The sequence below is a fragment of the Polychytrium aggregatum genome (assembly GCF_025602895.1).
Source record: "Polychytrium aggregatum strain JEL109 chromosome Unknown BJ171scaffold_3, whole genome shotgun sequence".
Classification (NCBI taxonomy): Eukaryota; Fungi; Chytridiomycota; class Chytridiomycetes; order Polychytriales; genus Polychytrium; species Polychytrium aggregatum.
In genome coordinates, this window is record NW_026516205.1 from 186,482 (window position 1) to 199,261 (window position 12,780).

General features: G+C 56.8%; 4 protein-coding genes across 4 annotated transcripts; 2 read left to right on the forward strand and 2 right to left on the reverse strand.

The window, feature by feature from the left end:
- Positions 1 to 1,272: 1,272 nt before the first annotated feature.
- Positions 1,273 to 5,780, reverse strand: BJ171DRAFT_577183 (uncharacterized protein; the record flags this gene model as incomplete). Its single annotated transcript, XM_053113792.1, has 15 exons — positions 1,273 to 1,332; positions 1,482 to 1,580; positions 1,692 to 2,439; positions 2,685 to 2,740; positions 2,849 to 2,965; positions 3,049 to 3,205; positions 3,317 to 3,490; positions 3,607 to 3,793; positions 3,913 to 4,119; positions 4,245 to 4,359; positions 4,541 to 4,648; positions 4,883 to 4,952; positions 5,078 to 5,168; positions 5,312 to 5,407; positions 5,615 to 5,780. The coding sequence occupies 15 exons, from the start codon at positions 5,778 to 5,780 to the stop codon at positions 1,273 to 1,275; spliced, it is 2,451 nt and encodes an 816-aa protein (XP_052970912.1).
- Positions 5,781 to 6,257: 477 nt separating this feature from the next.
- Positions 6,258 to 8,543, reverse strand: BJ171DRAFT_418902 (WD40-repeat-containing domain protein; the record flags this gene model as incomplete). Its single annotated transcript, XM_053107360.1, has 6 exons — positions 6,258 to 6,597; positions 6,852 to 7,167; positions 7,365 to 7,536; positions 7,762 to 7,845; positions 8,034 to 8,226; positions 8,365 to 8,543. The coding sequence occupies 6 exons, from the start codon at positions 8,541 to 8,543 to the stop codon at positions 6,258 to 6,260; spliced, it is 1,284 nt and encodes a 427-aa protein (XP_052970913.1).
- Positions 8,544 to 9,543: 1,000 nt separating this feature from the next.
- On the forward strand, positions 9,544 to 10,545 carry BJ171DRAFT_487465 (uncharacterized protein). The gene has a single exon (XM_053109293.1). It carries the CDS (start codon positions 9,563 to 9,565, stop codon positions 10,505 to 10,507), a length of 945 nt encoding a protein of 314 aa, XP_052970914.1. The 5' UTR covers positions 9,544 to 9,562; the 3' UTR covers positions 10,508 to 10,545.
- Positions 10,546 to 11,381: 836 nt separating this feature from the next.
- BJ171DRAFT_418969 (uncharacterized protein) lies at positions 11,382 to 11,872 on the forward strand (the record flags this gene model as incomplete). The annotated part of the gene is made up of 2 exons (XM_053107367.1): positions 11,382 to 11,679; positions 11,748 to 11,872. Coding segments are annotated over 2 exons (423 nt in total), but the record flags the coding sequence as incomplete, so codon positions are not given.
- Positions 11,873 to 12,780: the final 908 nt, after the last annotated feature.

A 12,780-nucleotide genomic window follows, 5' to 3' on the forward strand; every position in this document is an offset into this window, starting at 1 on the left:
CACCGTCAGCTCCTTCTACCAGGCCTACGGTCTCAGCGCCTCCTCGACCCAGAAGTTCGTTGCCAACAAGAAGGTCTTTGCCCACGACAAGCGCGGCACCGCTGCTGGCGGCTCTGACTGGTTCGAGTCTGCCGTCGTTCTCCAGAACATGGTTCTCGGTGACGTCGCTGCCATCGCCCAGCCCAGCCTCTTCCCCAACGCCAACCTCTACTACTTCCGCAACATCTTCACCGACAACACCACCGTTGTCGCTGCCTCCAGCTGCCAGAACCCCCAGGCTGCCCTGACCCTCCCCACCGTCACTTGCCCCACTGCCACCTCTCCCACCGCTCGCAGCAACGCTGCCACCACCGGCTTCTCCCTCCTTGCCGGTGCCGTCGTTGCCGCCGCTGCTGCCCTCTTCTTCTAAGGAGAGACAGCAGATACCAAGCTGTGCCCGGGTATATCATCCGTGCTATTCCTCTCCCCTCTCTGCTTTCCGTGCCAACAAGCACGGCCAGCTTCATCGCCGCGCTCCTCCATCTCCCATTCTCACTTTCCGTCATTTGCGTCGTCGGGACATCATTGAAACACACCCAAATCACCGTGTCATATCCCCGATGTCAATCAATTACTTTTTCTTGTTCGTCGCGCTCTCCCCCTCAAAAGCGGGAAAGGGCAGTCTCCAATCAATATAAAACATGAATGACGGCTGCTCACAGAGCACCCCCCAGCAAAACAATCCCTCCATCTCGGCCCGAGTGAGTCGGCAATATGTGGGAACTGAGCTTGAGACGACAGCGGACCCGTCCCTGGTGTCGCTTCGTCGTTGGTTGATTCCCTGTTGTGGCAGTCAACCTGCGTGCGCTCCATGCCCACAAGCGCATCGACCATCGACCATCGACCATCGACCATCGACCATCGACCATCGACCATCGACCATTGGCCATCGAACCTCGATACAGCCTCGCTCTGATTCGCCAGAAAAAAAATGGCTCCCAACCGCCCACCCGCGGTGCCTTCAGGATGGGCCATACAATCCCTGGTGCAGCTTCGGCGCCGCGGACAATCGCGACGGAGAGCTCTATTGTACGCCCCACCAGTGCTGGCGGGTCGCTAGCCAGCACACCCCATCCTTCATCATTTGAGGGGAGCAGATCGGCTGGCGGATGTTGAGGAACGACAAAATAAAACAAAGTAAAGTAAACAATCAGGCAAGCAAAATGACAGGAGCGTTGTTGAGAGGAGAGGAGGGGAGGATTGTGTTCGAATGGCTCGTAGCCGCGATGGAGACTATCCCTCTTCGCCATCGGGATGGTCGGTCATCAGCCCCTCGCGCTTCCATCCATGGATCTGCCGATGATGAGACAAGTTAAAATCGGACACGAAGCAGGCCGCACCGAGGCAAGCGGCACGTTGGACGCGAGTGATACCCTTGGCGATGTTGCCCCAGGGACAGCATACGAGTCATTTGCAGCAACATCCGTCGACATATTCCTTACCAGGACGGCAGTGATGAAATTCAAAGGCACCGGCCGGGCGAACCGCCGCTGCTCCATCAGGGAATGGTATATCGTGTCGTAGTGTGCCGGAGTGATGCCCTGGACGACAGGGTGGTGGATCGCATCCTCGGAAGCACTACCGTTCGGGTTGTATTCGCTATGGCTGTGCCGCCACAGAGCCCGCTGCCGTTCCCAGTGGCAGATGCCTACGTTCTCGGCCAGGTCGGAGGCCGTTCCGGGATGAACGGTGCCCGAGGCGATGCTGGCCTCGATAGCCGCGAGCGAGTCTTCGAGCTGGATGACATGCGGGATGTCGGGCGAATCGGTGCGTTCGCTGGGAGCGAGCCGCGGCGAGTTGATGAGATGGCTCGGCAGTGGGATCGCGAGCGGCTCGGGGGAGTGCGGCGCTCCATCCGACAGCGAAATCGGTGGCTCGATTTTGGCTGGCGGAGGGGGCGACAACGGGAAGGGCATCCACGGCTCAAGCCGGTCCTGGGCCGGCATCTGGAAGTTCTCCGAGATGTCGACGATCGAGTTGGAGAGCGTCGACCGGGCTGGGGGTGTGCCCTTGCGCCCGAAAAACGACGATGCCAGCGACGACAGGCTGCGCTTGTGGTCCCGCTTGTTGGGGTTGGGCGGTGGGAAGGTCAGATAGGAGCTCTCGTGGACGACATCAAGATTGGGAGTCGACGGCGACAGCGGCGAGCCGTTGTAGGAGGAAGTTGGTGCATCCAGCTCGCCATGGAGCTCGTCGATGTCATCCGTGGAAATCGTTGGCGAAGAAGAGCGATTCGAGGGCGAGACCCCCCTCCGCAACCAGAGGAGGGGATTGTGGAACGAGGTTTTATCACTCAGGGCGGCCAGGATCAAAGCGGACGACGGTTGGGAAACGGGTTCAGGGTCACAACGGGCAAGAACCCAGGGCCGGTGCTGGTGTGGGTGGGTGCCCTTGTCGCTGCTGTTGTTGTCGTTTCCGGAGCGGACAGAGTGGGTTGCCGGCAGAGCAGCAGGCGCCGGCGATAAACACCAAGGGAATGGTGGGGCGGCGACGGGGCGACAGAGCGACGATGGCCAGAACCAGAGCAGACCACAAAGCAAACCAAGACCCCCACGGTCATGTGAGCGCCACATTCTTCCCACACCGAAACAGGATCTGCACCGAAACAGGATCTGCACCGAAACAGGATCTGCACCGCAACCGACCCAGAGCGCTGGCCGACGGTGGCCGGCGGTGGCAGCGGCAAGACAGTCGGCAGTTCCTGGAGAGGCGAGAGGACGGTCGGCGGGTCTCGATCGCGTTCGCTTCTGGAAGACGGCGTGCAGTGTATATTCTCGGCCCCTGGCACTCAGTGGAATGTTCGCTTGACCCCGCCTGGGGTCTTGTTGCTGGCCTGCTCCCTGAGGTAGCCAAAGATCACCGCCGTTCCTTGCACAATGATGTTTTGCGGCGGGTTGTCAAAGGGATTGTCCTTGAGCTCCAGCGTCTGGCGCGGATCGGTATCCAAGTCAGTGTCAGCACACAGTGTTTGTGCGGATGGCTTCCGCTTGGTGCTCCAACACCGCCTACCATCGAGTCCTTGAGCATGGACATGGATACCGGTAGGTCGTTGAGCTGGTTGTGCGTGATATCCAGTCGGGTCAGCGCCACGAGCTCGCCAATATCCGCCGGCAGTGACCGAAGTTTGTTTGAGCGGAGCTCAAGCACCGACAGCTTCTTGAGATTCCTGTGGGATCAAATCCGAAATGTCCCCGCTCTCACGTCAGACACAGCCTTTCACCGTGAGGCCAATGGGGTCCCCACCGACGCCAACGCCGACATCAGCGCTGGGCCCTACTTTATCGACGCTGGCAAGGCCTCGAGACTGTTTCCGTTCACAAAGAGCTTCTCCAGCGCACCCAGGTTGCCGATGCCCTCGGGCAGCGCGGCAATCAGGTTGGAGCTCACATCCAGCTCTTGTAGCTGGGAAAGTTGGCAAAGCTCCTCTGGCAGTGCATCCAGGTCGTTGTTGCTGTCGATTGCCGCCGTCGCCGAAATCAAATCGAATCAGGCAGAATTGAATCAATCCAATACAATACATATCCCAGGTCGGACTCCCAGGAGGACAGAGTCGCTCTCGTGGCTTACCTGAGGAACAGCTTGCTCAGTGCTTGCAGCTGGCTGATCGTCGATGGGATTCCAAGAGCAGTGATGTGGTTCTTTCGAAGGTCGAGCCACGACAGCTCGGTCAGCTCGCCAATCTCGTCCGGCAGGCCCTTGAGCGAACAGGCAAAGGCATCGAGCTTCTTGAGCACCTTGAGATTCCCAATGATGCCTGTGTATTCATACCCAAGGCGTTGATCAAGCTCCTGGTCACCATGCTGGTCATTTCGTGTGATTCCTTCGCTTGCCCTGTCGCTCCTCCGCGCACGGCTGCTTCCCATGCCCACCAACCTGGCATATCCTCAATCTGTCCATTTTCTCTCAGAATCAGTTCCGTCATTTCGGTCCAGTTCTTGAGAGAGATGGGGATACCCTCGATCTTGCTGTTGCTGATATCCAGTCTCCGGAGCGACTTGAGGCGAGCAAGCGAGAGCGGAAACTCGTACAGCTCATGGTTTTCCTTGATATCAAGCTCCTGAAGCTGAGCCAGATCTCCGACTGAGTCGAGAGTGGTGGTGAGGCCCATGTGCGGTGTTTTTAGGAGAGGGGGAATATCGCCGAGTGAGCACCATAATACGCCCGATTGGTCGGGGGGGGGAGGAGGAGCCATTGCTGAGACTTACACGAAAGCGGAATGCTCTTGATGAAGTTGTTGCCCAGGAGCAACCGGATCAGTGAGCCTGCCTTTCCGATATTCTCGGGCAGCTTCGTGAGCTGGTTGAACTCCATGTGCAGTTCCTAAACGGATGTGACCAACAAGCCGCCATCAGCTCAAACAGCACTCGAAGGTCTTGTCACCGTGGCTCTTTCGGCTTTCAGCAACATGGACAGCAAGCCCTTGCTTCCCAATCGCTCAACAGATACGATTGCGTCTCCGAGTGCGATTGAAGCGTCGCGCTAACTCGGAGTCTACCCATACCGCCAGGGTCTTGAGATCCGCAATCTCAGGCCCGATCTCTCGGATCTTGTTATGGTTCATATTCAAGAGCTTGAGAGACGAGAGCTGATACAGACCCGGAGGAAACACCTGTTTGATGCGGGAATGGAATGGATCCCACAAGCAAGGCGAAGTTGATCCCACAAGCAAGGGGGACGTTGATCCCACAAGCAAGGTCAGCAACAATAAGCACTCATGGATGGATCGCGAGCGAGGCAAGAGTGCTGTTGCTGCTACTCTCACGGTCGATTGCCATGGTGCCTTTACATTGGACCAGCACAGTCGATGGGCCAATATCCGCTGCAATCCCGTCCCGAAACGCACCTTTAAATCGTTGCTGTACAGGATCACTGTCTCCAAGGTTTGGATCTGTCCAATCTCTGCAGGAATCTCTCTGCGCAGGGCGGTAGATTTGTGGCTCGCATGACGAGCCACGACGATATCAGCGGTGGGTCAGCAAATCTACCATCTGTGTATAACTCGACGGAGCGGACACGGCGACAAAGCTGCAAGACTCACTCGAGCTGGTTGGAGCTCAGATCCAAGACACGAAGGTTGACGAGGCTACTGATCTTTGGAGGAATCGGGACATAGAACAGCCGATTGCCGCCTGCATGGGTCCCAACCGGACCGTGAAACGACCGTTAGGCTGCGAAGACGACTTGATATTCCGTCGTTCTCGGCGCGGCACCCAGAGCCTATCGGGTAGTCTCCGACCGTCAGCGCCCCATTCCTCTGTTTGCGATGACGTACTGGCGTAAACCTCCTCCAGAGAGGGTGGGAGGGTCGGCGAAAAGTACGTGATGTTGTTTTTTGAGAACGTGAGGACCTTGAGCTCGACGAGCTTGGCTGCCATGGCGATCGCCCGAATATATTGCAATCCGGCGCTGGTTAGATGGCTTACGAGCTGCCCCACCCTCTGGCTAAAGTTGCACTACAGGCCCACCACCATAGCGTTTCTTTCACTTCCCTCTGCTTCCGGATACAACGCTCCTGTGTCGTCGGGTCTACATTACGGCGAGCACTGCACCATCATCTGGCATTTGGATCACTCACACAGCTCCTCGGGCAGATCGGCCAGCTCATTGCCGGAGATGTCGAGGCGCTTGAGCCTGACGCACTTTCCCAGGACATTGGGGATGGCCTTGAGTCCTCGGCTGGCGAGGTTGAGCTCCTCCTTCTTCTGGTGGCTCGAGATTTCCTTGACCAAAGCGTTGCCCATGCCTGCTTTTGGTTCGCTGGTGTTCAAAGTTGCAGGGGGGGGGGAGGCAATTACGGATGGATAGCGGAGGAGCACAGGCGGGGATGTACTCTGTCGGGCAAGCAGAAGGCTCGAGATAGTTTACCGCAGGACGAAGGGCGCCGTCGGCAGTGATGTCATTCACCTGCTCGCATGGCACTCGCAAGCATGACGTTTGCTGCTGTCCGCGAGCCAATCACCCGAACTACTCTCTCCGGGTGCATCTCGACCATTTCACTTTGGTCGTTCGTATCAGAGCCGTGATGGATCCAGGGCCATAGGGGAGTGCGATTGCACTTCACCGCAAATGTGCGGACATGAAGAATTGCCAGCCCACCACACGCCTGCCAAGATTGGTCACTTTTTGAGATGCACGCCAGTGGCATGTGTGCCGTCGGGGATGGGCAGCGCGAGCAGCCTCGGGGTCGATAAGGGCGATCTATTACCAGTGTGGCCGGCTCAATAGCCGTCATACGCTCCCAAGCGATACAGCAGCACCTTGCCCTTGTCGTTGCCCATGACGATATACCCGCCTCCAGGCGAAAACGAAACGGCGTTGACGTAGCTGAGCGGCGTTGCAGACGTCGGCCAGTTCGGAAAGACGTTGAGGGACGGAAGATGCACCAGCTTCAGGGCATCCTTCTTCTTTCGGCTCGAGATGGCCAGCAGTTGCGACGAGGGATGGAACCGGACTGAGTGGATGGTGGTCACGAGGTTCATGATGGTCTTGAGCGGCTTTGGTGTTGGGCTCGACAGACACGAGGCGGTGGAATACACGTTGACAACACCGGCGCCGGAGCTGCGGGGCAGTGCGAAGAGAGTCAGGCAGCGTGGGTCAGCAATCGAGAATGACGTGAGATGCCATGCCATGTTATGCCATGTCACGCTGCACGGCATCGCCGACAACAGGTGCGGGTCGATTCTGCCCATCATCCAGCCCGTCCTCAGACGACCATGCAGCTGCTGCAGTCAATGGCAATCGACTTGGCTGGAGGAAACCTCCTTTCCCTGGGGCAGCTCGATAACCCCACTGCACCCATCACGGTTACTCACCCCGTCGCCATGTAGCTTCCGTCCTTCGAGACGCTGATACATGATGGCCGGATGGCGCCGTCGTCGACAAATCTATGAATGCACGAAAGAGAGCTAAGCTCCCACTGGTACACCTCTCCGTCTCCGCCGATCGAGAAGATGTACTGTCCGTCGCTGGAAAAGTCGAGGTCCTTGACGGTCCCGTTCATCTTGAGGTTGCCGATCCACTGCTTGGACTTGTTGGAGACGAGGACGATGTAGCCGTCCCTTCCCAGGAAGGCGAGGTATCGGTTGCACGGCGAGACGTAGTGCTTCTCCAACGACTTTTCCTCTCGGCCTGTGCGGAGTGGGCCACAGAGTGCACATGTGAACGCGAGTCCAATGTTCCAGAGGTGGGAGAGGCCGTCGATGTCGTCGCTCGCGATGCGAGCAAGTCTGGCCACAGCGCCGGCCAGGACTGGGAGCCACTGTTGCAGTCGGGCCACCCCATCGCATGCACCCATGGCGTAACGAGTATAACCAAACATTACTGACCATAGATGCTGTGCACCTTCTCCACGCTGCCCTTTTCAATGTCGTAAACATAGAAGAACTTTCGTCGCCCAGAGAGGATAATCTGCTTGCCGTCTGCGGTGAAGCTGGCACAGTGGATGGGCATGTCCTTGAAAAAGATGCTCTGGATCTTGGGATTGATCTTTCCATCGACCTGGAGCGGTGGGGGGTGGATGTTACTTGAAAAGCGGCGATGCGATGCCGACGGACGGCTGTGTGGCACGGGGACCAATCCGGCAACCGTGGGGTGCTCTGGCTCTGACAAGCTTTGGATCTGACACGTTGGCTCTGACACATTGGCTCTGATATGCCGAACGGCGCCACTGTGCACGTCCTTGTGGTGGGGCCAAACTCCGTTATCGTGTGCTCAGAAACAAACCTGGAACAGCCGCACGGTTCTGTCAAATCCAGCAGTCATGAGTACAGGAGCCTTCGGATGGAATACAGCAGTTTGGATCACAGCCTGAAACCAAAAAAAAGAAAGACCGTTCAGCGTTTGTACAGGTGCGTTGCGACAGGCTCGGTCTGACCCTGCATCGGCCTGGGCACGGAAGCAACCAGCCCATTTTGATATCGGGTATTCGGAACAGTAAATCGGGGCACCGAGCCAGCGGGGTTGCACAGTCACACGATCGATGGAACTACGCTGACCTGTGAATATGCCGTCTGGTTGGCATCTTTCATGCGGGTGACGTCGATCTGATCCGAGGGCAGCATTGCATGTTTAGAGCGAGCGACAATGCTGCGCGTTGATCGCAGGAACTTGAGCAGATCAATCTTGCTTGGCTGCTCTTTCTTTTCCGGCAGCGTCGACCATTTGGGCGGCGGGTAGATGCGTTCGAATCTAGTGCATCGAGTGCAGAAGATGATGGTGAGATTCCAGAGTGCGAAGCATCTCGTGTTGGTCGTTCTCGGTCGGGGTCGGGAGTGGATCTGGTATCGCCACCGCACTTGCAGACAGTGCTGTTGTCCCAACACTTACTGGGTTCGCAGCCGCGCCTCGTATTCGGCTCCGCTCAGCACCGTCTCGCTTTCAGAGTTACGAAGCTTCCTCAGCCGCTTGACGTCCGCGATATTGATGGTGATGTCATCGTCGTCCTCCCAGGCGGGCTTTCGCTCGTATGCATCATCCTCGACCTCGGCCTCGTCCTCGTCATCCATTTCTTCGTCCTGGTCGTTGCTCTCAAGATCCGAGTCCTGCGCCTCGCTCTCCTGCTCGAGCCTCATCGAGTTGTCGGCGTTGCCACGAGTATCGATGAAGAATGCCTGCAGGGAAGGGACGGTTGTCGTCAGATATCGTCTGTGGCTGGAGCGATTGTGTGTTCACAAACGGATACGCCGTAGCACTAGAAAGGGGGGGATGCTCACACTGGCATCATCAGGCTGGCCGTCTTGGTCGCCGTCCTCAGCATCGTCGTCCTCGTCCTCGTCGTCGCGATCGAGATCGTCTGAGCGGTGGCGGCCGAGCTCTCGGTCCAGGTCGGCGTGGAGCGATCGATCCAGCACACTCTGAAGCGTCTCGGAATGGTCAGCGCCAAAGACGAGGCCCTCGAGCTCGAGCTCCTCGTCGTCCTTTGGATCGTAGTCGGCCTTGATCTTGGTGTCCTGGATGCTGTCCTTGGGAATGACGAGGGGCCGGGAGGGATCCTGGCTCTTTTTGCGCTTGAGCGACTTGTTCTTTTTGCCCCCAGCCAGAGCTGGGTTGGGCTGGTCAACCACCATGTTGGGCATGTTGCGGAGATGGAGCCACGGGCCGGAGTGAGTTGCGCTATGTCGAAGTGGGTGCTCGGTGTCGCTGCGGTGACTGGGCTGGCCAGCGCTTCTTGGTGTCCCTGAGATGCAAAACTCGAGACGCGAAAACCAAAAAGAAAAACCGGGAATTAATTGGGCCGAGTCACGTGGTGGGGCTCTCGCTGCTGGTGGCGAGAAGGCAGAGTCCCACCGAGAGTCCCACCGAGAGCCGACCGAGAGCGGGTGTTCCCGAATGCCCCTTGTTGGCCGACGCGGTTCTGAAGGGCCTCGCGGTCTGTGCTACCGCTCCGACAAGGCCCATCCAGACAGCCAGCTGATGGCCGGCCACAAAATGGACCCATCCGCCCCGGCTCGGCTTGGTCTCGATTTCGGGTTTGCTGGGCTTGCAGCTTTTCGTCCTCGTCCTTCATCCCGCTGCTGCCCATCTCATGCATCCCAGCACCCCCGGCAGGACTGGCCCACCGTCTGCGCTCTCAAGCGTCTCTCCCGCCCAGCATCCGCACCGTCCGGTTGCAGAGACAGCACCGCCGTCCAACACCACATCTTCGCCGTCCGAGAATCATCCATCTGCCGGTCCGAATCATCATGGCCCGCGTTCAGATCAAGACACATCGGCCCTTCATCGTCCCATGCATGCCTATGCTGCCCACCACGAGCAGCACCATACCTCCGGCCACCCCCATTTGTCCTTTCGCTCGCCCAGCCCTTACCCTCCAAGCTACCACGCCATGTCTTATTCTCACTCTCCAAACCACCCTTCTGTGATCGGCACTCATCCTCTGTACGCTCGCCAGCCGTCTGCGCATTGGTATCCACACCCAACTCACTCGATGAGTGCTATTCCCGGCCCGTTTCATTCTGCCCATCTGTCATCGCATCCACGGGCTCGGCTTCCTCCCCAAGCGTTCATTCCCCCAATGGAGCCTCCCGCACCAGGCTATCGTTTTTGCCGATGCAACCTCTGCCGAAAATTTCCTGCTGGAGGCGATTGGCTCAGCAAATCAGCATACTATAAGCATTCAAGCAAATATGGCTACCCGGCGGGCGAATGCACCATCGTCCCGTACGGGAAACGGTCCTCAGGCTCAGCTAGTCAGAGCCAAACATCGGAGTCCGGGATCTCTGCTCCCGAATCAACCCAGAGCGATGCTGAAGGTAGCCAGCCGATTTCATCAAGCTTCAATCGTCGGACTCGTGATGACCAGCCAGCAGATCAACCCCGTAGGAAGAAGGCGAAACACCAACCAGGGCCCTCGAGGCAGCCATCTCCACCCACCGTCCCGCTCGTATCCCGCGGACACAACCCGGCCAACTCTGCCGTCACAGTGATTGACCTCGATCCAGAACAACACCATGGTTTGTGTTCTGCCTGAGAGCAGGTGTCTGTAAAATATATTCTTCTGTCGCTGACCACTCGATGTGCATCAAACCATCATCAGCTGGCCAGGTCTCGCCCTTGCACAGCAGCGCCCCGGATGGCTTTGATGGGATGTCGCAATCTAACGACAGCTATCACCATGCTCAAGACTCCTCCATCGAAGGCGAATCAGAGCGAAGACGAAGCCTACGACGCTTTTCACGAAGACATCGTCATACTCTGTCAATCCATCATTGACACATCCGTTCAAGGCATTCCCAATGGAGCCAGCACGATGACGACGACAATGATGAATATGACGATGGCAGTGAGATGGATCTTACGGGAATCACTGAGGAGGTTACGCCTGGCGATCTATCCTTGGTGCCACACATTCACCAAGCCCTAGTTGGACCCAGTGTCGATGACAACAACGAGAGTCTCGTCGTGGATTGGTTGCATGATGCCAACATCAAGGCGGTTTTGGAGTCTGATTTTTCTGAGGATGCCCTTGATCTCCACGACGACCCTAGCCTCGATATCGTTGTTGGAGGCAGCGACTCACACGAAGCTGGATCACTGTCAGTCCTGACCAGTGTACCGTCCCCGAGTGCATCATCTTCACGCGCCGTTCAGCTGCGTCCAATCGCCCCAAATGTGGTTGCCACTGAGTCGATTGGCTCCGCATCAGATGGTGAGCATCATGCCGTAATAATCGTTTCGGTCAACGGTGAGGGAACAGCCTAACTCTCACTGTTGCCGTCTGTCCAACAGATAGCTATCTTCCGAGTTTTGGATTGGATCTGCTTGCGCTCAAGTCGCAACACCGCTTCCCAAGTTCGCTGGCGGATGAACTCATCAAGTTGCACAATCGACACCTCGGTCCCAACCAGCCAGCGGTTTCCAACTTCAAGATCCTTCGTCGAAGATTGCACCACCTACGGAGACTGCCCCAACAAAAATATGATTGTTGCATGAATGCATGCATGGCATTCACGGTCCTGCAGAATTCGGACTACTGTACCCATTGCAATTCCGAGCGCTACCAACCCATAAGGGCCGGCCGCAGCCGGCGAGCCCGCAAGACATTCACGTACATGTCGGTGATTTCCCGGCTAGGGGCACAATTCCACTCGAAGGAAAAAGTTGCAGCGATGCAGTACCGCTGCTCTCGGCTAGCTGCCCCACGTAAATCCTCGTCAGTGATGATGCTCATCCACGACATGCCTTTCACATCCTCTCGATCTGTTGCGCAGATGTCATCAGCGATATCTTCGATGGCAAGTTCTACAAATCTCTCGTGGCCAAAAGATTGTTCTCCCAATCAACTGATGTGGCGTTATCATTGACACTGGATGGATTCAGGATCTTTGAAAGGTAACGTATCCGACCCGCCAAAAACCACGACGTTTACGGCCGCTGACTGGTCATGCTTCAACAGGAATAGTTTCCGGTGCTGGCCGTTGGTGTTGGTGAATCTCAACCTCCCTCCCAGTATCCGCTACAAGAGGCAGAACTTGATTGTTACCGGAATAACTCCAGGGCCAAGGACACCAAAGGACTTGGATTCATTCCTGGTGCCACTTGTTGAGGAGCTGAAGCAACTTGAGAGAGGTAGGCTACTTTGAGAAGCTGCGGACTTGAAAGTCGATTGGACTCAGCCCAACTCACATTCGCCTACAGGAGTCCCAATGAAGAAGATTACCCCGGATGGAAGACTTGAGGAGTTCACACTGCGAGCCCATATCATCTCGTGCACTGGCGATCTCCCTGCGATTGCCAAGGTTTCTCGGATGGGCGGCCATATGAGTCGCTATGGATGTCGGTTTTGCACCATCCGAGGCATCAAAAAGGGTGTAATGTGTTTTCCAGATACATCGACGATGAAGTTGAGAACCAAGCGACAGTTTAGAGAGGTCTACTCCTATATTCGCTCCAATGGTCACAAGAGGATAAACGATCAGGAGCGCGACATACGACTTGGTATGTCCTGACAACGAATCGATATGAGACTCGAATCATAGGCTGCGAAGCTAACTGCGATTCTGTATGTCCAAGGCATCGCGGGCTGCCCCATACTCAGCACTCTCGAGTCATTTCATCCCCGCGCTTGGTTTCCGATCGATCATATGCACGAATTTGAAAATGTTGGCAAGAGCATGTTTCAAATATGGGTGGGCAAGAAGCCGGCTCCGGGAACCTCCACGTGGGGAAAGGACACTTGCACAAAGCTCGGTCAAGAGGCTGGACGGCTGATGACGACTATCCAGGTCCCGTCGTCGTTCGGAA